Here is a 26210-nt window from a genome sequence, read left to right as displayed (position 1 = left end):
TTGTTCCTCCTGCTTATTTTACCTAGGAGGTGAAAGTTAAGGATGGGGGTAGGCAATACAGTTGTCTCTTAAAAATGCTATTTATTTTCTTCCTGAAAAGGGAATAGAATAGAATGGAAACATCTCTCCTGGTATTTATTTTATTTGATTTTTGACCACACATAGCGATGCTCAGGGGCTATTCCTGTGGTACTGGGGATCAGACCTGAGTGTTCACATGCTCAGCCAATTGATTGAGCCATCTTTCCAGTGGGCCCCTACTACCCCTTTACCTTTTTATGTTTTGGTATTTTGGGGCCACACCCAGTTGTGTTCAGGCTTATTCTTGATTCTCACCTTAGGGTCATCCATGGAGGTTCTCCTGGGACCAAAAATGGTGCCAGGGATCAAACCTGGATTGGCTATGTGTAAAGCAAGCACCTTACCAGTTGTACTGCCCTTATTTAATTTATTTTTTTTATGGCAACAGGAAAAATGCTATGATTTTATTACCTTTGTAATTCAGTAGTATCCAAATCTAAAACAAAAATCTGTTAACTTTTTGATATAAAAATAAACATATTAAAGCTATTCACTAATCTATTTTATTCACTAATCTTTAAATTACAGGTTCTGTCTGTGTGTGTGGAAGAAGAAAACATAATTCCTTATATCACTAATGTCTTACAAAATCCTGATTTGGCTCTGAGAATGGCTGTACGTAACAACTTAGCTGGAGCTGAAGAACTCTTTGCCCGGAAATTTAATGCTCTCTTTGCCCAGGGAAATTACTCAGAGGCAGCAAAGGTGGCTGCTAATGCCCCGAAGGTAAAGCATTATAAAATGAATTTTCCATGATCAGATTAAGGTTAATATGGTCAATTTCCAGAGAAGCTGATTATTTTCTTGTTTGTACTTACCAGTAATAGGATATGAATCAGTTATCAGTGCCATAGATTTGGTTACTTTTCTCTGTTCTAATTTTTTAGCTTTTTAAAACAATATTAGTAGAAAATTTTTATGTAGCACATTATGATTTTTACGTAGACAAATGTTCTTATTGTTATTTATTTATTTTTGGCTTTTGGGTTACACCCAGTGTTACTCGGGAGTTATTTCTGGAAGTGTTCAGGGGACCACATGGGGTCCCTGATGCTGGGGATCAAACCTGGGTCAGCCACACACAGGGCAAACGATCCAGCCGCTGTACTACTGCTCCAGCCCCGGTATACAAATGTTTTTAATTAGTTGTAATACTGTTTGTTCTCAGCGAAAAAATCCTTAAAACCTCAGACCTATTTGGTTTGTGGCAGGAAGTCATATGAATTTGAGCTTAATTTATTCTTACCACTTTTCTTTTTTAATGCAGGGGTTGAATTAGGGCCTCAGTAATGTGGAGCCTTACATGACTACATTCTAAGCTTTTATCCCAGCTCCTCATTTTTTATTATTATGTTGGACTGAATTACTCCTCAGATTCTGACCAGAATTAGGAAATGTGCACTTCATTAATGTGAAACTTCAATAATAGCTTGCTGTAACTACCTTCCGATATGCTATTCTTTTATACATTAATGCTGTGGATAGTTTGATACATTTCTAGTTCTGAATCACATAGCTTTTGAACTGGGTGTGTGATAGGTGTTTGCTAATCTACTGTTAGACTTATTGCAGATAAGGAATTTGGTGTCACTAGATGGAGTCATACTTTTAAAGTTAGACTTAAGAGACCCATGGATTTATTGGATCATCATTCCATTGTTCTAATATTTATTTTTCCTAAAGGGAATCCTTCGTACCCCAGATACCATCCGTCGGTTCCAGAGTGTCCCAGCCCAGCCAGGTCAAACTTCTCCTTTACTTCAGTACTTTGGAATCCTTTTGGACCAGGGCCAATTAAACAAATATGAATCTTTGGAACTGTGTAGGCCTGTACTTCAGCAAGGGCGGAAACAACTTTTGGAAAAATGGCTAAAAGAAGACAAGGTATATTTTCTTATGTTAACATATTTTATGATTATTGTATTAAATTCTAAGTTGAAAAAAATTTTTATGTGAAAACATCTTTTTCAAGTAATACACCAAAACTTAAGTATAAGATTATGAGATCATGGTATTTGCTGCTAGTAGCAAAACCATACTTGGAGGTGTGTGATAAAAACATAAGATTGTTGGCTCATATGTATGTTAATAAGATAGCAGCCTGTCTAATTAGTGATGATCTATTTTTCCCAGTATGATTTCACCAAATGTTAATTGTCATTATTTGGGAAAATACTTGTCATTTTGTTGAATTTATTTAAATAAGAACCTTTTAAAATGTTGTTAACCTTTTTTCTATAGTAATTATTTGGAATGTTTTGGGTTTTTTTGTGGGGGAGGGAAGGGCTATACTATGCTCAGGACTTATTTCTGGCTTTGCACTCAGGGATCTCTTCTGATGGTACTCGGGAACGACATGGGTTGCCAGGGATTGAACCCAGGTTGGATGATGCGTGCAAGGCAAACATCCTTCCCATTGTACTATCTCATCAACCCCGCTTTATATCTCTTATATTCAATTCATTCAGGAATAATTTCTTTTTTCATTGAGCATCTGAATAGTACTTTGTTACCTAAGCACATTAGAGAAAAGTAATACTTGTTAGATAATAATCCATTTGTGCTACTCTTTTCATGCCATCATAAAAAAGCATTTCACTCAGAGTGGCATTATTGAATTGCCATGTCTTATAGCACTGTCAAAACTTGAGGTGGTACTGTTTAAAAGTACTCTGAGTAGTGAATAACTTTGATTGTCATTGTACCTTTCAGCTTTAGTATAAATTGGACATAATTTTACATTACTAATTCTAAGTCCTTGTTTCTTGACTCAGCTTCTGGCAATCTTATATGATACTGGAGGATAGTACTTCAGAGTTGGGATGCTTGGACAGGAGTCTGCTGAAGAATAGTTGCTAGCCACAGTAGCGAGTATTTGAGGTCTGTCCTAATTGTTTAAGATAAGGGAGGATGGGAATAGCCAAGATAACTGAGTTGACCTACCTAGTAGTGTCAAGGCATTTTGGGTATTACTACTTTTTTTTCCGGCAAATTGTCATAAGGGGTCTTTCTGTAGTAGAAGGGACCCTGGTCAAGTCCTCATTAGTTAACATACTGAGTTAAGAGGTATAGACTCTGATAGAACTTGTTCCTTCTCAGTTTTGAGTGTTAGTGATGAGAACCATTCTCTTAACCACTAGAACTAATTAGTCAGCTCTTAATATGTGAAGTGAAACTTTTTTAGAGAAACTCCTTTCCAGATTGAGGGACTAACTAAGGTAGGCAGGTTAAATAATACAGAAGAGGGTATCTGCTTATAAACCACCTTCTAAATTTTTTTATGTTTGACTTTGTGAAATTGAAGTATCCACTTTATCTTAAATTCATGTGGCAAGGAGATAATGGAGCTGAGATATTTTAGACATAGAGATTTTACCCCAGCTTTTGTTATGGTCCTTAGGTAAGCCTCCTATGGCTTCTTAAGTCTCAATTGATAGCCTTACATTTTTTTGTGAAACTTTGAGTCCATAAAATCCCAATTCTGGATATTTTTAGTAATATAAGAACCTGCTTTTTAAGTACTTAATGTTTCTAACAAGAGAGTTGATAATGTCTATATCCTGACATCTTGGTGGGCTTTTTATTTAGAATTCTACTGAGACGTTGTTGTGAATATAAGATCAGGAGTCTAACTACAACTCCTGCAGATTTATAATATGTTCTAGGACTGTAATAACATAAAGTGTGTATTATAAGTGGAAGTAATGTCTGCTTCTCATTTATTTAAAAGTTAATGGATTACTAAATAATTTCCTTTTCCTTTGAACAGCTGGAGTGTTCTGAAGAACTCGGTGACCTTGTGAAATCTGTGGACCCTACACTGGCACTTAGTGTATACCTACGGGCTAATGTCCCAAATAAAGTCATTCAGTGTTTTGCAGAAACAGGTCAAGTCCAGAAGATTGTTTTATATGCTAAAAAAGTGAGTTCAGTGAAATTTATATTTCTACCAATGGCTCTAAATTACCAAGTGTCTATTGTATAAGAAGCCTTTAGCTGACATAAAAATGAAACTTTGCATCAGGATTTAAGTTCTTTGCCTATTTGTAGGTTGGATATACTCCAGACTGGATCTTTCTGCTGAGAAATGTCATGCGGATCAGCCCAGATCAAGGACAGCAGTTTGCTCAAATGTTAGTTCAGGATGAAGAACCTCTTGCTGATATCACTCAGGTAAAGGCATTAAAATGTGTTCTAGAGAAGCTGATAGAAAATGGAGAATGGTGAGATTCTAGCTGAAGTAACTTTGGAGAACAGGTTAGCCTTTCAGTTTGTAGAAATTAAAGTGGTATCTGTCTCTGGATAAACTTCAAAAGGTGTTTTCAAAAACAAGAGGAGGGCCAGAGCAATACTGTGGGTAGGGCATTTGCCTTGCATGTGGCTGGCTCATTCAATCCTGGGCTTCCCATAGGTATGGTCCCAAGCATTTCCAAGAGTAATTCCTGAGTGCAGCATCAGGAGTAATCCCTGAGCATTGCTCTCATGTGATACTCCCTCGCTCTCACCCCCTCGCCCCCAAAAAAGCCAAAAAACAAGATGTAGAATGGAGATAGATGCCATCTGTATGAGTTTGGAATGTGCAAAACAAATACCTTATTATTTATTTATTTTTTAAGAATTTTATTTTATTGAATCACCATGTGGAAAATTACAATGTTTTCAGGCTTAAGTCTCAGTTATACAATGCTGAAACAACCATCCCTTCACCAGTGCCCATATCCCACCACCAAAAAAAAAAAGAAAAAGAACAGTACCCCTCCCATCCCGCAACCCCTCCCCCCGCCTTGTAACTGATAAGTTTCACTTTACTTTCTATTTACTTTGGTTACATTCAATATTTCAACATAAACCTCACTATTATTGTTAGGAGTACCCCACTAGAGTCAGACTGGTTGTGAAGAGATATGAGGTCGGTTTTGGATTTCTGTACTTTAGCAACTAAGTCCAGGGAGATTTCTTCCGGATATTGGATTATTGCAAGCTTGTAAACCCCATCTGTGGTCGTCATAATATGGCGGTCACCACGCCCTTCACCCCCTGCAAGGAAGAGGCGAGAGAGAGAAATACCTTTCCCCTTCTGGGCGGGCATGGGGCCGCGGCTTAGTTCTCAGTCTGGAGACATTCTACGAGGAGCTGCCCATGCCGAAAAATTTAGCTGGCTTCTGTAGTCACACTTGTGCAGCTGCGGAGAGGCCGCACATACGTGTGGCCTCCAGGATCACATCTTGGCGGCCCAAATACCTTATTTAGAGATGTGTGTTTGCATAAAATAACAGTAATAAATTGCAGAAAAAAGGTGAAAGAAAGTATTGCTGCTGTAAGTCAAGCAAGAGAGGAAGATTTGTTTCTGGACATGGTAGTAGTCAGAGCCTTTGCAATTGTTTCTGCTTTGTGTGTTTTGAATAGGAAAATTTTAAATCAGTTGGCTTAATTTTCTACTGTTATTTAGCATATTTTGATTTAATTAATTCAGGGACTTTTTTTGATTTTTGTTGTTCTTTTGGGGCCATATCCCGTAGTGCTCAGGAGTTACTCCTGCCTTTGCGTTCAGGAATTACTCCTCACAGGCACAGGGGACCATATGGGATGCTGGGATTGAACCTGTTTTCACTGTGTGTGAAGCAGATGATGTTCTATGTACTATGGCTGCGACCCTAGGGGTGGGAAACCACTTTTTTTGAGGGCCATAGTCTTTGTGCTTGGGCCCTAATTCCTGTGTGCTTTTTTGTTAACTGGTGATGCTTAAGGGATCTTGTGGTGTCAAGGTTCAAATACAAGGCTCCCACATGCATGTGCCTCAGCCCTTTGAGCTGTCTCCCTGTCTCCCAGGGTTTTTTTTTGTTTGTTTGTTTGTTTTTGGACCACACCTGGTGATGCTCAATTACCACTGGCTCTGGCTTTGTGCTCAGGAATCATTCCTGGCATTGCTTAGCAGATCGTTTGGGATGCTGGGTGCTGGTTATCAAACCTGGGTCAGCCATGTTGCAAGGCAAGGACTATCTAATGTACTATCTCTCCAGTCCCTGTCTCCCCAGTTCTGTTATATAATGTGGAATATTTTTCAGTTTCTTTTTTCAAGAACTAAAGTTAACTCCACAGATAAAAAATTACTCTTAAATTATAAAATTATGTTTCCAAAATAATATTCTTTATATTTGGAATTGGTTTGGCAATTTTCTTATGTATAGGAGATAATACTTCATTTTATATATTGTCAACAGTATCATTAAAGTATTGTTTAGCATCTTAAAGCATCTTTCTTTTGATCTTTGTAGATTGTGGATGTCTTCATGGAATACAATCTAATTCAGCAGTGTACTGCATTCTTGCTTGATGCTTTGAAGAACAATCGCCCATCTGAAGGTCCTTTACAGACACGGTTGCTTGAGATGAATCTTATGCATGCACCTCAAGTATGTGTTTTCATGATTCTTGTCATTTTCTAGTGCTACTTTAATAATGAGATTGAGTTTTCTGAAGCTGTTGTAATGCCTGTTTAGGAAAATTAAGTTACCATTCATTTGACTTTCTCTCAATCTGGATATAAAATTATTGACAAAAATATGGTGGTTAAAAAACCCTTCTGTTTGTGGTTTTATAGGTTGCAGATGCTATTCTAGGGAACCAGATGTTCACCCATTATGACCGAGCTCATATTGCTCAGCTGTGTGAGAAGGCTGGTCTTCTGCAGCGTGCATTGGAACACTTCACTGATCTATATGATATAAAGCGTGCAGTTGTTCATACCCATCTTCTTAACCCAGAGGTACTTAAGTCTCTTTCTTACCTAATCAAAGGTGTTAGTTAGGATTCTTGTACTGAAAATTGCTTGGGGCACCGAATTGTTGTGATTTCCTACCACCGTTAAGTTCAACATTATTTCATTTATTAACTTAGGAACTTATTTGTTCTATCCTCTAGTGGCTTGTGAATTACTTTGGGTCCTTATCAGTAGAAGACTCCCTGGAATGCCTCAGGGCCATGCTTTCTGCCAATATTCGTCAGAATCTACAGATTTGTGTTCAAGTGGCTTCTAAATATCATGAACAACTGTCAACTCAGTCTCTGATTGAACTTTTTGAATCTTTCAAGAGTTTTGAAGGTATCTAGGTCTTCCTGCATTGTTTTTAATAAGAATTGCCAAAAATGATACTGTTCTCGTCACTGCCTCTTTGAGATACTATTTTTCTACAACTTCAGTGTTATAGGTTTATTAAAGTTCTATTCAATATCATGTTAAGCATCTTTTATACTAAATTGTAGGAGTGTGCAGTAAACAAGATTGCTTGAATTTTTGGGGGTATTTTTTGTTTGTTTGTTTGTTTTGAGGGCCATATCCAGCTATGTTCAGATGTTACTTTTGGTTCTGCCCTCGGGAATTACTCCTGGCAATTCTTGGGGGACCATATGGGATGCCAGAAATCAAGCTTTGGTGGGCCATGCAAGTAAAGCACCTTGCCTGTTAACTATCTCTCTGGCCCTTGGATGTTTTATAAATTAGTTAAAGACAGAAGTTCTTGTTGTTTCTGTTTTTGGGGCCATACCCAACATTGCTCAGGGCTTATTCCTAACTTTGTGTTTGGGATCACTCATGGTGGCGCTCAGGAGAGCATATGTGGTGCCAGAGATTGAACAAGAGACTGCTTCATGCAAAGCAAGTGGCTTACCCGATTTGTCTTACTTCTCTGCCCTAAAGACAGATTTTTATGATAAAATTGTATATAGTACTTTTGTTATAATTGTATAAAGAGTTAAATACTAATGGTCTGGTATCAAAAGATTTCTTTTTCATAATATCTTGGTCTTATAATAGCAAATGTTTCTAGCCAAGGACATTTTGAGACTTTCTAGTGGATTTACTCAGTTGTAGCACTGTAGACGTTTTGAATTCTATAATTTCTTGGGAGTGGACAAGAAGGTTGAGTGTCATATATATACAGGATATTTAGCAGCATTTCTCATTCGTACCTTGTATATGCCCTTAGCATTAGCTCCACCTGTTAAAACAACCGAAAATGCATAGCTATTGTCTCCTAGGAAGAATCACCTTTAGTTGAGAATATTGCTATACTATTTATTAGTTATTGTTGTGTGATACTTAACATAATGGGTTTTTAATTACCTTTCCCCCTTTTTTAGTAGTATTACTCTTAATAGTTTTCCCCCCAGTTTCTGTGTTTTAAATAATGCACTAAATTTATACTCTTCATAATACCCAAATGTTACATGTATTCTAAAAATTTAAAGTGGGGCCAGAGAGATAGTTTAGTGGGACTGAGTGTATTCTTTACATATAGGAAGCATGGATCCCTTGTACCACATATATTTTAAGCACTACTTATTTAAACACCACTAGGAATTCCCAAACACAGCTAGGAATATTTTCATTTTTTTTTCCTTTTTTTTTTTTTTTTTGTGGGTCTCACCTGGCGATGCACAGGGGCTACTCCTGGCTCTGCACTCAGGAATTACTCCTGGTGGTGCTCAGGGGACCATATGGGATGCTGGGAATCGAACCCGGGTCGGCCTCGTGCAAGGCAAACGCCCTACCCGCTGTGCTATTGCTCCAGCCCCAAGGAATATTTTCTGAGTACAGTGGGGTATAATCCCAAACCAAACAAAACCCCTCTTTTTAGAGTCATAAAAATTTGAATACTGTAAATTTCAGTCCCACTAGTCACATGTAAGTTTTTAATTGCCATAAATGATTAGTAGCTATTATACTGGCTATTGAAGATAAGGAATTTTTTCATTGCATAAAAGTACATTGAACACTATTTCATCATGGTCTTCTCTTGTTTCTAAATTTCTTAATTCTGGTAAAACACTTGCTACAAGGGACTTCATTTAAAATTCCTAATATAATATGGTTTTATAATTAGCCTTCTTATTAAGTAGATGCTTCCTGTTTTTCAACTACTGAAGGATTAAAGTAAAAGTCTGTTTTTTTTTTTTTAACTTATTACTGGATTAGTATTCTTACTGTGCTTTTGTTTATCTTGGGACCACACCCATCTGTGCGCAGGGGTTATTCCTAGCTCTGGTCTCAGAGAGTGCTCCAGGCAGTGTTCCAGGGACCATGTAGTGCTGGACATCAAACTTGCGCCTCTCTTGCATACAGAGCATGTGCTCAGCCTGCTCTCTGACCTTCTTACTGAGTTGCTTTTTCTTTTTTCTCTTTTTTTTTTTTGCTTTTTTGGGTCACAGGATGATGCACAGGGGTTACTCCTGGCTCTGCACTAAGGAACCACTCCTGGCGGTGCTCAGGGGACCATATGGGATGCTGGGAATCGAACCCGGGTCAACCGAGTGCCTACCCACTGTGCTATCACTCCAGCCCCTTACTGAGCTTTTTGAACAATTATTTTTATTTAGAATTTTAATTAAATATTATTTGGTCATCTTCAAAGGTTTACTTATAATTAATTTGAATTGTTTGTTTCTTTAAGGTCTCTTTTATTTTCTGGGATCCATTGTTAACTTTAGTCAGGACCCAGATGTGCACTTTAAATATATTCAGGCAGCTTGCAAGACTGGGCAGATCAAAGAAGTAGAAAGAATCTGTAGAGAAAGCAACTGCTATGATCCTGAGCGAGTCAAGAATTTTCTCAAGGTAAGTGGTTTTGAATAATTCATTTTTCTCATTGACTACTAAAAGATCAACTACTCTGTAAGGATTTGATCATAGTCAAAATTATTTTTTCCCTAAATATGAAATTCTTAGCATTCTCAAATTATGTGCTGCCTTTTTTTTTCTATGAAACTTAATACTGTGTGGTTTCCTTTGAAATAAGGAAGGAAATTTGTAATACTAAGAATTGCCATCTGTTTGAACGAAAAAAAAAAGCACTTTTTCAAAGGAATTTTATTTTTTTAATCCTGGAAGAAAATTTTTTGAAAAGCAGTTACATACTAAATACATTTTGTAGTATTGTTTATGTTCTTTTTCTTTTTTTTTTTTCTTTTTGGGTCACACCTGGCAATGCACAGGGGTTACTCCTGGCTCTGCACTCAGGAATCACCCCTGGCGGTGCTCAGAGGACCATAGGGATGCTGGGAATCAAACCCAGGTCGGCCTCGTGCAAGGCAAACGCCCTACCCGCTGTACTATTGCTCCAGCCCCTATGTTCTTTTTCTTTATTACGATCAACATTACCCTTTGTGTCGTTTGGAGGAATCTTTATTGTGTGCCATGATTTCTATTGTCTAAAGTTCAGATTTACTACACTATTAAACTAGGTTGGTTAAAGAAACTAAACAGTAATTCTTTTTAAATTAACAAATTAAAGGTTTGAAGTAAAAAAAAAACTCAACTTTGTGACATGAATTTATTTGTAGAGAAATAATAACTGGCTGTATATAAATGAGGGAAGAGAAGTGGTTTAATGATTCCTAGCTCTATAAACTTACCTTAATTTTATTTAATATGTAACTAAACTTAAATGTTCTTCTTCTACTTACTAGTTTGCAAGGAAAATAAAACTTTAAAATTGTTAGATTGTAAAAATCAAGAAATGCTCCAGATTCTTTGCTCCTTATATTCTATATTTATACATGTAATAATTTTAGAAACTGTATAAAGTTGAGTACATTTTCTTCTAGGAGAAAGAAATTAAGATAAAATTATTACTGTATAATATAGTAGAAAACTTTTTCCTGTGCTGTCATTATTTTTAGATAATCTTATACATTATTCATACTTAAACATTTAAAATGTATAAATGTATAAGTAGCAGAGTATTCTTTTGAGAAACTTACCTGGACTTTGGATTAAACAACTAAACCATTAGTGATTTTTGTGTAGTGTAATGAGGTAATCAGTTACTGAAGTTAAAAGATATCCCTAGGAGGGGCTGGGGTGATTGTACTGTGGGTAGAGTGCTTGCCTTGCTTATGGCCAACCCAGGTTCAATCCCTGACATCCCATATGGTCATTCCTGAGTGCAGGGCCAGGAGTAACCCCAGGGCATCACCAGGTGTGGCGCCGCCCCACAACCCCCCCGAAAAAGATATCCCTAAGAATAGCTTTTATAATATCTTAGCCATCGAATATTTCAAGTAGTCAGAATATTATGATGTGCTTATTGTTTGCTGGGGTTTATACCCATAAGATGCCCAGGGGCTACTTCAGTTCTGTTTGGATAGTGCTTGGGGTTGAACTTGAGCTTTGTCTCTAGCTATGTGATGCATTTGAACCCAAGTCTTTCTTCTGTCAAAAATATCCTACAAATGAGAAAGATTTGATGCTCTATGCTTGGCCAGTGTACACATAGTACTAGTTTAGTTCCTTTTAGTATTACTACCATTTCCTTTTTTTAAAAAAAGTACGAAAATTCATGTTGATGAATTTTTGGTTTTGTATTTATTCACTTGTAATTTAGCATTGAGTTTTCATTTTTAAAATGCTATGTAAATCAATACTGAATTTCACTTTACTATGTTCTTATGTTTCAAAAGAATACTTGGGAGCTGGAGAAATATAGTACAGGGGATAAGGCACTGTCATTGTATATGGCCAAACCTAGTTCAATTCCTAGCATTCCCTGAACACTACCAGGAATCATCCTTGAACACTGCTGGGTGTGGCCCCAACCAGCCCCAACCAGGAGGGGGAAGAGGCAAAAGCTTAAGAAGTTGGGTGTTTTGTTAACTTTTTAGTTGAATCACTGTGAGATAGACCCTTACAAAGCTGTTCATGATTGAATGTCAGTCATACAGTGTTCCAACACCCATCCTTCTACCATTGTACATTTCCCAGCACCAGTGTCCCCAGGTTCACTCCCATCACCCCCCACTCTCCACCCCCTGCTTGCATCTATGGCAGGTGCTTTACTTCTCTCTTTCTCTCTGCCTCTCTCTGCCTCTCTCTCCCTTTCTCCTCCACCCCTCTCTCTCCTACTCCCTCCCTCCCTCCCACTCCTTTTTGGGCATTATGGCTTGCAATATTGATACTGAAAGCTTATCAATAAAGTCCTTTTACCTACTTTTAACCCTAAGATCTTGTCCAGCATGATCATCTCAGCTGTTATTGTCATTTGGTCTCTTCTCTATCTTACAACTTAAGATGTTTGAATACTAGGTTAGTATAGTCTTTGGATGCTTAGTCCATGAAATCTAATTGAGAATTCTCTTCCCTTCTTGTGAATTAGGAAGAAGCCTGATGAAGAGTATTTAGGGCTGTAGATAGAAATTATGGGCTTCTGAGCCAGTCAGACCTGGTTCAAATTCATTTCTTATGTTATTGGAAATTGCTTGTTCGTTCTGTCTATAGTTAGCTGTTGCCCAGGCAAGTTAAATAATGTGCTTTGGTCTGAGTATTGTCATCCGTCATCCACAAGCTGTGCTTAGTTCTTCATAAGTTACATTAATAGACCTTGGAAATAAGACAGTTGGCATACATGTTATTTCTTTCTTTCTGACAAGGCTTGTTTGGGATTTTTTGTTTGCTTTTTAAAATTACTTAATAATTCTTGAAAGAATTTTAATTCTAGCATTATCAGATGCCATATGCGGTGGTAGGAGTTGAAGTGGGGTTGGCTGCTTGTGCTGTGCGCTCTCCATGTTTTACTTTTCTTACATAATTTTTTTTATACTATAACACATTGCTCTTCCCAGTAGACTGTAAGTTCCTTAAGGAAATTGTACTTTATTGTCTGCTATATTTCAGTGTGTAAGAGGGTCCCAGTAAATATCGTCACTGTCACTGTCTTCCCGTTGCTCATCGATTTGCTTGAGTGGGCACCAGTAACGTTTCTCATTGTGAGATTTATTGTTACTGTTTTTGGCATATCCAATACGCCACGGGTAGCTTGCCAGGCTCTGCTGTGCAGGCGAAATACTCTCGGTAGCTTGCCAGTTCATTCTGTCTTCACTCTGGGGCTCTCCAGAGGGGCGGAGGAATCGAACCCGGGTTGGCCACGTGCAACTGCTGTGCTATGGCCCTAGCCTGCAGTAAATATAAGTTAAATAATTTTATATTTAATTAAGTCTCTGAATATCTTTAATTTCTGTTTTATTCCTGTTGGTTTTGGGGCCAGCAACACAAAGTGTCTGTTCCTGGTGGTGGACGTATGTGGTGCTGGGATTGATCCCTGTTTGGCTATATGCACTCAAGAACCTTGTTTTCCTCTCTAGCCCCAGACACTTTGTCTTCTTTTTTTGTTCTGTTTTGGGGCCACACCCACAGCAATATGCAGGTCTTATTCAGTGCTCTGTTCTCAGGGATCACTCCTGTTGGTGCCTTATCCCTTGTACCATCTCTCCAGCCCCTAATTTCAGTTTTCTTTAATTCCCTCTTCTGTCATCTTGGCTCTTACCATTTTCTTTTGGTGACCTTAATTCTGTTTTGTCTACTAATGTGTAAATTTTTTTGCTGGGGGGTCAGGGAAGAGGGGAGAGGTGGGGATTCAGCACGCTCTGAGGCCATTCCCAATCTTACTCCATTCAACTATGCAACCAGTTGATTCAGTGCTTGAGCCAGAAGTACTGTGGTTCTCAGGGCACCGCTAGGACTACATACAGTATTGCTGCCTGCAGTGGGGGGTGCAGGATGGGCATACAGTACTCTTGCTTGCCATGCATGTGTGCTAGACCTTTGGCCTTTCCCTGCAGCTTTATTTTTTTAATTTTGTCTGTTTACTGTTCACTGATTTTATATTATTACATTGTACACATTGGTGAGACAATTTAATACTTTTCTTTCTCCTCCTGACCATATTTCCCTCAAATGTCCAATGTTTTATGACTGGAAAATTTCTTTTTAAAAACAGGATAATATTTAATTTGTACAAATGTACCACATTTTTATCTAGCTTTCTGTTGTTAGTTATTTTCATCTTTGTGTGTGAGGTGGGAGGGAACCACTTTTGGCAGTGCTCGAGAGATTAGACTGAGCAGGGATCAGACCCAGGGTGCTTGTTCCAGCCTTTTGAGCCATCTCCTGGCTGTTAATTTCAACTTTGATTACAAAATCTTTTGCTGTAGTAACTGATGGATAGCTTTTTAGTAAACCGTTAAAATATTAGTATTAATAATTTGATGTATGGAATCACGTGCAAATTAAGATAGTTAAGAAGCTATTATGACTTTAGGCTGCTTTTTCAGTCTTACATTTTCCTTTGGTATACAATATAATTGTCTTTTCCAGTGGAAATCCTAAATCACTGGTGCTTGAGAATAGTTTACCTATTTTTAGATTACCTGCCAGTGATTTTTTTACCATAAGTGATAAAAACAAAATTAATGGTTAAATTTATATAAATATTCAGTAGTTTATTAGGGTTTCACATTGCGGCATGCACGCTACACTGAGTTACATCTCTAGTTCCAAATTAGAATATTTTGTTTATAATAAATAACATTTGTGTGCTATATATATTTTGATATTTGTTTAGTAGGCAAAAGAACCTCCTGAAATTCTAGAAATGATTATAATAGCATTTCTTAGATCAGAATTTTCATCATAATAAAAAAGACTGCTTAAGTTTTCTTACTGAGAAAAATTGCATCTGGGGCTCCTACTGACTCTTACTGGGGCTCACTCCTAGTGGTGCTTGTGGGACCATAAGGTACCAGGTATCAAACTTAACCTCCTGCATATAATGCAGTTGCTTGGCCTGCTGAGTTGGACTCTCAACCGCTCCAAGACCCAAGCCCCCATTTTATTTATTTATTTATTTATTTATTTATTTTTTGAATCACCGTGAGATAAGTTACAAAGCTTTCATGTTTGAGTTTCAGTTATACGAAACACCCATCCCTCCACCAGTGCACATTTTCTACCATCAGTGTCCCCAGTATCCCCCTCTATCTCAACCCTCCCCCTGCCTCTATGGCAGACAATTTTCTCCATACTCTCTCTTTACTTTTGGGCATTATGGTTTGCAATATAGATACTAAGAGGATATTACATTTGGTCCTTTATTTTCAGCATACATCTCCCATCCTGAACAACCCCTCCAACCATCATTGACTTGGTATTCCTTCTCTGTTCCAGTTGCCTTCTCCCAAACCCCCATTTTAAGTCAGGGATGTAGCTCCCTTTTTTATCCCTGAAGACCCAGCTTTCACCTGCAGGTACTGGCAATGTGTTCAACTTAACCAGTGCCCTTCAGGCTCTTGAAATCATTGGCTGAAACTGCCTGCCCACTCCTGCCCATTGAATTCTCTCCTTGACCCCACATTAAGGAAGGCTTGAGAGAAAGACTCTTCCATTAAATACAGTTGTGGCTTTAGCAGTAGTCTTTCCTTAAATGGACTAGTAAAAATTATGAGTTCTCTTGTGAGAAGACTTCTGGAAATCAAGACATTTGTTAGCATCCCATAGAGCCACTTCCAGCAATGTTTGGTCGTGCACACCTGCTAGTGCAGGACAGTGGGGTTGTACCTCTAGTGTCCTCACTTTTCAAAGAAAGAAACTGAGGCATGTCCACAGCAGGAACTCAAATTACAGCAATCTTTCTTGCTGAAGAGACTCTACTTTCAGTGATTTGAGGTTCTTCGGGAGGCCTTGGAGTTTGTATTGACTCACACTGCAGCCCCCCATGAGGCGTGTGACCCTGGTAATGATGCCAGACCATGAACCGGAACCACGGTTGGGGGACGGGGGAGTGGCAAGTGGGGGATAGGGATCTTGTGGTATTATTTTATATTGCTTTGGTGTGTACACTGGCTCCCTTTCTGGGGCATTCGGGTAAACAACACTTTAACCCATATCACAGGCTGCCAGAGCATTAGAAGAGCATCGCCATGGAGCATGGCCAGCCCCACACATTATACAGTGCAGGGTGTTGTCTTTGTGATGTCCTATTCTCTGTCTTGGCATTACTCTGTCCTTGGCATTCAGGAGGCCTCCATACCATGTAGTGTTACTTTAAAATGATTCCTCCATGGAAAAAGAAATCTGCTGGACTTAGATTTGGGATCTAGTTAATGCTAAATTTTTATTTAATTTTTGTTTAATTCAGAATTTCTCTAAAAACTTAATAGATTAATGCTTAAAATTATTTATAATTGCTGTTTCATATGTGCTAGACTTGGAATAATTTTATTCTAACCTTGCAATTAATAGTTCTAAGTAGCTATCATTGGAAGGGAAAGGTCGATTTGGCTTAGTCTGCTTATAAGGACTCTTATAGAGGAATCGTTTGTTGAATGTTTCATTGTATATAAATGGATTCCTGATGGAAACTATTATTTTTTGTGCTGTACCGTGTGTCTGTGGAATATAACAGGACATGTATCAGGTAATGTCCAGTACAGGTCTTCTCTGTCTATAACATCTATGTCACTGTTTTAATAGGACTATTATTGCTTGGTATTTGTGATGATAAAAGCAGTTAGCAATTTGAAGATGTCTTTCTTTAAGAGCTTTTTCTTTTTTTTTTTTTTTTTAAAGCCTTTTCCTTAGAGCAATATGTGGTAAATTTAATTCATCTCCACAACCATCATGCTTTTTTTTTAAAGCTTTATTTAGTAGAGTGTGTTAGAGGCTGTTGAAATGGATGGGAATTGGGGAGGGGTTAAATAATTCATTAGTTTAAAATTCTAGCCGTTTTTGCCAAATTTTGACATTGGTGATTTTAGTTTTTGATCATCTTCAAAGTCAATTAAAGTTATTATTAAGAAAGTTCCTTTGTAATGATTCCATACCACAAGTGCCTCTGGTTTACAAATAGTATTTTTAACTTTTTGGATAAAGAGTATGCAAGGAAAGGATCTAATAATTTTACTATAAATCTCAAGTGTTGCTTAATAAAACTTAATTAAGATTGGAATGAGTAACCTAGCTATTGGGACATTTCTTTAAGTGAAACATAAACCTTATATGAGCCTTTCCAAACAATGTAAATGTAGAATAGATTCTCATTTTATATGGATTTAATACCACATAAAATTTAACACACAAGCAGAAAATTAAGGCTTCTGTTTGCTTTTTTTTTGCTTTTTTTTTTTTTAGGAAGCAAAGCTAACAGATCAACTGCCACTTATCATTGTGTGTGACCGATTTGACTTCGTTCATGATTTGGTGCTCTATTTATATAGAAATAATCTCCAGAAGTATATAGAGATATATGTACAGAAGGTAAGTCATACTTAGATAACAAAGTGTAAAATGTAATCGCAGTGTAGATTTTTGCTTCGTATAATGGTAAAAATCTTACCTATTTGAAATTCTGCTCAGCTACAATTATTTCCAATGTTTTTCCCCCCACAGAAACCTTTTTCTGATTGAAAATTAAAATGCAATGTTATGTATAAACAACATAACTAATGAAAATATTTCTGTCACCTATATTCTACTTGACATAGCCTTTGCAATCTGTATAGAAATTGAAGGATCTAAAGCAGTTTTAAACTCACCTTTAATAGAGATAATTAGAAAACCATGTGTAAAACCATCTTCCATATAGAAATTTACCTTTTTATTCCAGAAATCAAGTTTTACTCTGAGGGACTTAAGACAATATTCATAGTCATTCTGTGACTATAGTTTCATTAGACTTATCTACTGAGGTGACTAACCAAGCCAGACTTCCTATTAAGTTACATCTAATTGTAAATTTAGACTGTCATTTTATTACTGAATTTGAAAAAGTGTTTAAAGGAAGGAAATGTTTTATTTTTTATTCTATTCTGCTTAACTTATTACTAACATAGTCACATTTGAAACCACAGGTGAATCCCAGTCGACTTCCTGTGGTTATTGGTGGATTACTTGATGTTGATTGTTCTGAAGATGTCATCAAAAATTTGATTCTTGTTGTAAGAGGTCAATTCTCTACTGATGAGCTTGTTGCAGAAGTTGAAAAGAGAAACAGGTATTCTTGTACTTTTTAAGTTTTCATAACTAGGATAAATTAGTAATCTTCCTTAGCATCATAATGAATAACTTCTCAGTTGCATAACAGCTTCTTAGCATAACATAAAGACCACAATTCCCTAGAGAGACACCTACTTTTGAACTGAGAAGCTACTTTTACCACTGAAAATCTGTTTCCTGAAGCATTACAACTATCATTTAGAAAGTCTGTTAACCTGGTTGATCACATTGTCACATATTTATATCTTTGTGACATGCTTATATTTTCAATATAAAGTGTCAACAACTTTTAGTTAGGTTTGGTACCAGTATATTTAGTAACTAAGTCTGCTTTCATGTATGGTGTTTCTCTTATTTCAGGGGGTTGGGCTTTCCAAGCTGTTCTGGGAGACCTGCAGGAGTAGACTCAGCATTGGTTGGAGATCATGTGATCATGTGGTGACGGGTTCAAACTTAAGTCCCTCACCACATGCTTGACATGTGCCCCTGAAAACTGAGTTCCCTGTGTAGTTTTGAGTTAAACTCATTGTTTATTTGAAACAATATGATTATTATGAATTACTGAATTCCAACGAAGGAGTATGCGGAATACATATTTTATAATACTAAACAATAAAATCTATAAACATTTTCCCAAAAAATAACAACTTTTTGAAAAATCTTATTTTGGTTTTTACTTGTGAGACTGGGATGTGGTAGTATTCAGTAGGTGCTAAAGTAAATGAGGCTGATGGATGGTATAATTGGGATACTCTAGTTATGAAAAATTATCAAGAAAAACAGTTTGAATTGGCATAAGTATCTTACTGATGGTATTCATAGAACTATATTTGAACAAAAAAATGGGGAAATGCATTTTTAGAAAAAAATGGAGTAAGGCTAGAGAGACAGTCCAGCAGGTATTTGCCTTGCTCATAGCCAACTCAGGTTTTATCCCCAACTTCCTGGGTATATGGTCCCCCAAGCTGGCCACGAGTGATCTCTGGACATTACTGGGTATGGCCCAAGACCAAAAACAAACAAGCTTTATTCTGATATTCAACTGTGAGCAGAATTTTAAGTAATTATGTCATAATAATTTTAAATTCAGAAAGAGGTTTCAGTTGAGTCTGTGCCTGAAAATAACCTCATATATTCCAAATAGCCAGATGCGAGATAATTTGGTCTTTAAGTGAAAAATTACATTTTGATGAATTAAGTTCACAGTTAAGTTAGTAGTGCTTTAATTTACCTTTAGTGTTTCAGTTACATAGCATACAGACATCTCCTTAGGTTGCACTTGAATAATGAGCTAGAATTTTTCTTTAATGTCTTTAAGTGTCTTTAATATTTTTGAGCATTCATAAACTGCATGAATACAGTAGCTAAAATAATGCCCTATTAATGTTTCTCTGGCTGCTTTTTTGGTTTTGGGCCATTCTGGACAGTGCTCAGGAACTCCCCCCAACTCTGCCTGAGGGTCGCTTCTAGTCATGTAGGAGACTGTACAGTGCCAAGGTTTAAAACTGGGTTTAGGCATGCAAAATATGCACACTAGCCCTTTGAGCTTTCTCCCCTGCCCTCTGGCTGCTTTCAGTATTTAAACTAAGGCAAAAGTGCTGCAGTCCATGTGTTTCAGGAAAGAACAAACTATACCTTAGTGAAATCAAGACATTTGGTTGTAGTGTTTACAGGAGTGCTAGAATTATTAAACCCAAGGTTCTAAAACTAAATTTATGGCCCTTTGGCCATAAGTAAAGTTGTATGTTAAAGTTGATGATCAGGTCATCTGATTTGTTATACTACATTTCATCCTACCTCTGCCCCTAAACTTACTTAACCATCTATATCTTGGAAATTTTTTATGTAATTATTTTTTACAGCATGAAGACGCACATTATAGACCATATGGTGTTTACATAGTATATCAAGAGTGTATAATTCATATACTGTGATTTTGTTTCTGTTTTTCTACTAGACTGAAACTGCTTCTGCCTTGGCTAGAGGCCAGAATTCATGAGGGCTGTGAGGAACCTGCTACTCACAATGCATTAGCCAAAATTTACATAGATAGTAATAACAACCCAGAGAGATTTCTTCGAGAAAATCCTTATTATGACAGCCGTGTTGTTGGAAAGTATTGTGAAAAAAGAGATCCACATCTGGCCTGTGTTGCTTATGAACGTGGCCAGTGTGATCTGGAACTTATCAATGTGAGTACTATGTACTAGTTGGAAGTGTAGAAAACATTTTAGATATGTAGAGATTGTGCATTTAGAAATAAAATCTGTTGTGTAATGTTAGATTATTTTTGAGAGTTTCAGAGTGATTTTGATAAGATGGAACAATTTTGGAAGAAGTAGCATTTTTTTTAAGGCCATTTGCCAATAATTAATTACAAACTGAATGTAGCTGGAATGATAAGGTCTCTATTCTGCTATTAATATTTTAAACTCAATAATTTTGTTAATTATATCACTTTTATAAATGCATACATAGATATACCACACACACATATCTCTGTATGTTTCTGTATATACACACATAACTTTGGGGTGACCACCTGCCAGTGCTCAGAGCTTATTTCTCACTCTGCATTCAGAGAGCACTCTGAATGGTGCTCAGCGGAACTGTATACCATGAGACCGTGCCGGGAATTGAAACTAGGTCTGGTGCATGCAAAGCAAATGCCGTTCCCGCTGTACTCTTTCAGTCTTGTTTGGAGTGTTGGGTCAGACATGGTTGTCCTCAGGGATTTATCTCAGCTTTATGCTTAGGGTTCTTCCCAGAAGTACTGATGGAACCTCTGGCCTCCTTCCTGCTGAGCATACACTAAATCTACAGAACTATCTCTTAGCCCCACCAGAATTTTAGCTTTATGAAAATATGTTGCATAAGTCCTGAATTTATTTATATTTCAGTGTTTAAGAATACTCTTTTTTAGTGAAATAGAATAGTTAAATTTAAAGAAATGTACTTAAAGGAATGTGAGGGAAGAGAAGGAAAAAGAAAGAGAGGTGATATGTGTTTAACACAGTCTTCTTCAGAGCAGAAAAAGTTCCCCTTTTGTGTGCTTGTAATCTCATTGTGGAGTTTTGGACCACAATGATAGTGCTCCAGCTCCTCAGTGGTCATTCCTGGTGATGTGAGGACCATATACAGTGCTGGGATCTGCCACATATAAGTGCAAGTGTCACATTAACCTCCATCCTAGCCCTGCAGTTCCTACTTGGTCCTATGAGCCATCTCCTTGACTCACAGTCTCTCTCTCTTTTTTTTTTTAAGTAGACTGTCACTTTGAGATTCTTTGATGCTTTATCCTGATTTGATTTAGATTGATGCATTTCCATTTAGAATATTGGAATTCAATATTGGAATTCAACAAATACAAATGATGATTTGTATTTCTCATACTATTTCATGCACCACCTTTTTGGAGCCAGTTTTTATCAAGTTAGATATTTCCTTTTATTATAAATTTCCCTTTGCAGATATTTAGTATGTGAGAAGACATTCCTATTCTGATTACAAATTCAGTATCTAATGGTTCTTCTTAAATCATTATGTATTGTTGCAATTTGAAGATTTTCTGACTCTAAAATTTATTCCACATTATTCCATGCTTTTCAGTCATTATTCACATATTCCTGCACTCTGGGGAATTCTCTATTTTTATTTAATGTTCACATTGTTGAGTTTTGACTGATAGAAAGACCTTACTCTGCCTATATCATGGCTTCATTGTTTTTTGAGAACTTCTTTATTCTCAAGTGATAGTTCAGCGGGGAGGGTGTTTGCCTTACGTGCAGTCAGCCCAGGTTCAATCCCTGGCATCCCACATGGTCCCCGAGCATTGCCAGGAGTGGTCCCTGAATGCAGAGCCAGGAGCACACCCCCTGAGCATCGCTGGGTGTGACCCAAAAAGTCAAATAAATTTATGGAAATTTGGAAATTAGTTATTTACCAGGTAGTTTGGGGTTTTTTGTTTGTTTGGGGGCAATACCTGGCTTTGTGCACAGGGATTACTCCTGGCAGTGCTCAGGGCACTATATGAGATGGTGGGGATTGAATCTGGGGCGATCATATGGAAAGCAAGCCCCCTACCCACTGTACTCTCTCTCCAGCCCCCCAAAATATAAAGTTTCTTAAAAGGCACTTCTCTAGCAGTTAATAATCTTTTTTCCTTTTGGTTGAATTTAAAGAAGAAAAACTTGGTTGTTACCTATTTCAGATTATATGTAAAAGATTTTTTTCCCCTTGAAAATATTAAACAGGGTATAAATGATGAAATGACCTCTTAAAACTGGGGCTGGAGTAATAGCACAGTGAGTAGGGCATTTGCCTTTCATGCAGCCGGATCACCAGGTTTGATTCTCAGCATCCCATATGGTTCCCTGAGCACTGCCAGGAGTAATTCCTGTGCATCGCTGTGTGTGACCCAAAAAAAAAGCAAAAAAAAAAAAAAAACTAATGCCAGTCTATTAATGCAAATTTACTTTTTGCTGAAATCAATCTTAATTGTCTTATTTAGGTTTGCAATGAGAATTCCCTCTTCAAAAGTCTTTCTCGCTATCTGGTCCGCCGAAAGGATCCAGAATTGTGGGGTAGTGTGCTACTGGAAAGCAATCCCTACAGGAGGCCCCTTATTGACCAGGTAAGATGGGGTAATGTGTTTGAGGCTCATCTTTCAAAGTACAAAACCTTATCCTTGACATAAACTGAATGACTCATATTTTTTTTTTACTAATGGGGCACTTGGAAAGTAACTTGACCTTGGGCTCTCCCATGCCAATGTTCCAGTTTATGTGATTGGTGTAGGACTTTATAACACACTGGCTTTTCCAAGTGTCATCCTGAGAGACTCCAATGGTGTCGCACAAGTGTACTTTGTGATTGGAAATAGAATCCTTAAATCTGAAGGATTTGGTCTTGATCTTCGATATCTACCATTTAATTAGGAAAGCTCTTGTTGCTTAGAAGCATCTTGAGAGAAGCAAAAGGAATAAGGATGCTAAATTACATCTGATTTTAATTGAGAGTGGTATTTGTCATTTGGCCCACTGTTATAACACCAAACAAGTCCTCCCCCCAACTGAAAATATGAATCAACAGCCTCTGCCCCTTGGTTGTATAAATTCATGTATTCAAGCAATAAAATCATTGTTTAATTACATGTATCTTTAAAAAAATCACTCATTTAACTAAAAGAAGAAAAGTAGAAGAAAGTTAAAAATATACAACATATAAATGATGAAAATAACACATATCCCTCCATGAAAATTCATTCCCAAAGAAATGATTCATTGATAATAAAACTCTTAGTTCATCATAGTTTAAAGGAAAAACCAATAGAACATTAAACACTTAATGAGAAAGCATTGCTCTTATTAATAGCTGAGAAGTGACTAAAGTATTCTGTAATATGCAAGATAATGTTTCATCTAGTCAGAATTGATAACAGAATACAAAAGACCAAAGTAGGGTAAATGTTTACTATCCATAGCATAGAACTGCAAATAAGATTCGTATTTTAAACCATATAAAATAGAAAAAAAATTAACTCTAAAAATTGAAGGCTTTTAAATTTTCCTAGTAGAAGTATAAATATGGAAGAGAATAGATAATGGCCACTAATTGTTTATTCTTCTATAGTGAGCATTTTTATGGCAAATTCCCTCCTAGAACTTAAAAAGCTTCCTGAAAAAAAAAAAAAAAACCTGTGTAGCATCAGGGAACCATGAAAATAGCTAAGAATTAAGAACATACTGAGGACTCTATAATGCCACATTTGTGTAGTTGAGCTCTGTACCCATGTATGAAGTTGAATCTGTAAAAATAATAATGCAGAGTAGATAATATTTTAGTCAGGGAAAAGAGAAATTATCATTAGGTAACTTTTTTTTAACAATGGAAGTATATATGATGCGGGTATATGTGAAGTTATGTAGAATCACTTTTGGGTGATAAATTTAAGGTTGTGTTTTCTTCCTTCATTTTCTGTGTATTTCAAGTTTTCTGCTGAGAAACCATTATCTTCAAATACCTTATGTCTCGATACTTAACGTTCCTTTATATTTTCTGTAGGTTGTACAGACAGCCTTGTCTGAGACACAAGACCCTGAAGAAGTATCAGTGACTGTCAAAGCTTTTATGACTGCAGATCTGCCTAATGAACTCATTGAACTGCTAGAGAAAATTGTCCTTGATAACTCTGTTTTTAGTGAACACAGGTATGTTCTGGCAAGAGTCTTTAGGATATGGTCTATCCTTTCTAGAATGAAATGAAGAGACATTAGGGAATACTGTCTGGATTTTTGCTGTACAAATAACTTCTCATACTACCTCCTGAAGTAAAAAAAAAAAAAAATCGCTTTGTAATTGGAACATTCTTTTGTTTTTGAAGACTCCCCACTCTGCTACCGAATCTCAGACTATGCAGTGCCGGGGATTAGACCTTGGTGCTGCCTGCATGGAAGCAGTACACTGAGTACTCTGCACTCAGTTCACTGCAGTTCACTTCAGTACACTGAGCTCTCTCCAGACCCCCAGCTTTTTTAATTTTCCTTTTTGGGTCACATCTGGTGGTGCACAGGGGTTACTTCTGGCTCTGCACTCAGGAATCACCCTTGACGGTGCTCAGGGGACCATATGGGATGCTGGGAATCGAACCCGGGTTGGCCGAGTGCAAGGCAAACACCCTACTCGCTGTGCTATCAGACCCCCAACTTCTAATTGGAGGACGGGGTGGTGGCAGGGATCAAGATTGCTCCTAGATCTGTGCTGAAGGGTCACTCCTGCCAGTTCTTGGGAGAAAATATGTGGTTTCGGGAATTAAACAGGCAGGGGTTGGCTGCATGCAAGACAAGTGCTTTAACCCCTGTACATGACATTTACATTTTAATGATTAGCCATCTTTTAAAATACTGCATTGACGTACATTATTTTCTTAAAGGAATCTTCAAAACCTCCTCATCCTCACGGCAATTAAGGCTGACCGTACACGCGTTATGGAATATATTAACCGCCTAGATAATTATGATGCCCCAGATATTGCTAATATTGCCATCAGCAATGAGCTCTTTGAAGAAGCATTTGCTATTTTCCGGAAATTTGATGTCAATACTTCAGCAGTGCAGGTAAATCTGCAGATTACACAAATGATGCATTGAACACATGTATACTCCTGTGAGGGTGGTCATAATTGATTGTTATGGCACTAGGAGAATGTAATACTCTAATCATTTCAATGTAATTTTTTTTCTATAATTTTTTCAATTTTTCTGATTGAAAAATTTGTTTTCCAGGTCTTGATTGAACATATTGGGAATTTGGATCGGGCATATGAATTTGCTGAACGATGCAATGAACCTGCAGTCTGGAGTCAGCTTGCAAAAGCCCAGCTCCAGAAAGGCATGGTGAAAGAAGCCATTGATTCTTATATCAAAGCAGATGATCCTTCATCCTACATGGAAGTTGTTCAGGCTGCCAATACAAGTGGTATGACTTATAAATTTTCAAGTGTTTGAAATTCAAAATATATACTTAAAATTAAGCTAACCATTAAGATAGTCTGTGACCAAGGACTTTAAGTTCATGAGTGTGATCCTCATCAGCTAGAAAAAAGAGAGTGACATTTTCTAAATTATGTAAGGATTTAATACTACATGATTACTTGTGAGAATAACTCTCCATCTTAGTTTAGATACAGGTCACTTTTTGTGAACTTAAAAGCTCTGGGAGGAAAATGAATTTTGGTTTGAAGTTTCCCAAAATTTTGATAGTACTTTAGTTTTATGACTTTTTGGGGGGCAGGGGGGTTCTCACCCAGCAGTACTCAGGGGCTACTCTTGCTCTGCATTTAGGAATTAATCCTGGTTAATGGCTAGGGAGACCATACAGGATGATAAGCCACAAACCTAGTTCAGCTGCGTGCAAGGCAAACGCCCTACCAGCTGTACTATTGCTCTGGCCCCTGTAAGGTTTTTTATATGAAAAGGGGGAGAGACCAGGGACATCAAAGAGATTGAGCACATGCCTCGAGTGTATGAGACCCTGAGTTCAATCCCACCTCTGTGTGTAGTCCTGGTTGCCCTGCCAAGTGTCAACAGGAATGGTCTCTGAGGACAATAGCATTGCTTATTTTAAAAATGAAAGCAAGGAGCAAAGAGATAGTACAGGGGTTTTAAGTAAGGTGTTGCTTTCATGTGGCTGACCCCTAGCACCATATGGTCTTCCTACTACCACCTTCGTGCACAGAAGCGGGGAGTTGGCCTTAAGCAACACCAGGTGTGACTCCCCCCAAAAAATACTCCATTTTTTTCATTTGGTC

The 26210-nt window shown here is 37.4% G+C and overlaps 1 protein-coding gene across 2 annotated transcripts in view; it reads left to right on the top strand.

Annotated features, from left to right (window-relative positions):
• The window catches only part of CLTC (clathrin heavy chain), a 68198-nt gene that overhangs the window by 29590 nt on the left and 12398 nt on the right, over positions 1-26210 (top strand). For both annotated transcript variants that reach the window (XM_055131934.1, XM_004608617.3), the window contains exons 7-21: positions 610-807; positions 1765-1965; positions 3851-4003; positions 4132-4254; positions 6357-6494; positions 6683-6847; positions 7003-7183; positions 9531-9694; positions 17039-17164; positions 17758-17900; positions 19860-20094; positions 22413-22535; positions 23966-24111; positions 24834-25017; positions 25186-25378. In XM_055131934.1, coding sequence (XP_054987909.1) covers positions 610-807; positions 1765-1965; positions 3851-4003; positions 4132-4254; positions 6357-6494; positions 6683-6847; positions 7003-7183; positions 9531-9694; positions 17039-17164; positions 17758-17900; positions 19860-20094; positions 22413-22535; positions 23966-24111; positions 24834-25017; positions 25186-25378 — 2473 coding nt within the window. The remainder of the gene's footprint in view (positions 1-609; positions 808-1764; positions 1966-3850; positions 4004-4131; positions 4255-6356; positions 6495-6682; positions 6848-7002; positions 7184-9530; positions 9695-17038; positions 17165-17757; positions 17901-19859; positions 20095-22412; positions 22536-23965; positions 24112-24833; positions 25018-25185; positions 25379-26210) is intronic.

Source organism: Sorex araneus, chromosome 3 (assembly GCF_027595985.1).
Source record: "Sorex araneus isolate mSorAra2 chromosome 3, mSorAra2.pri, whole genome shotgun sequence".
Taxonomy (NCBI): Eukaryota; Metazoa; Chordata; class Mammalia; order Eulipotyphla; family Soricidae; genus Sorex; species Sorex araneus.
This window is presented reverse-complemented; position numbering and strand designations above follow the sequence as displayed.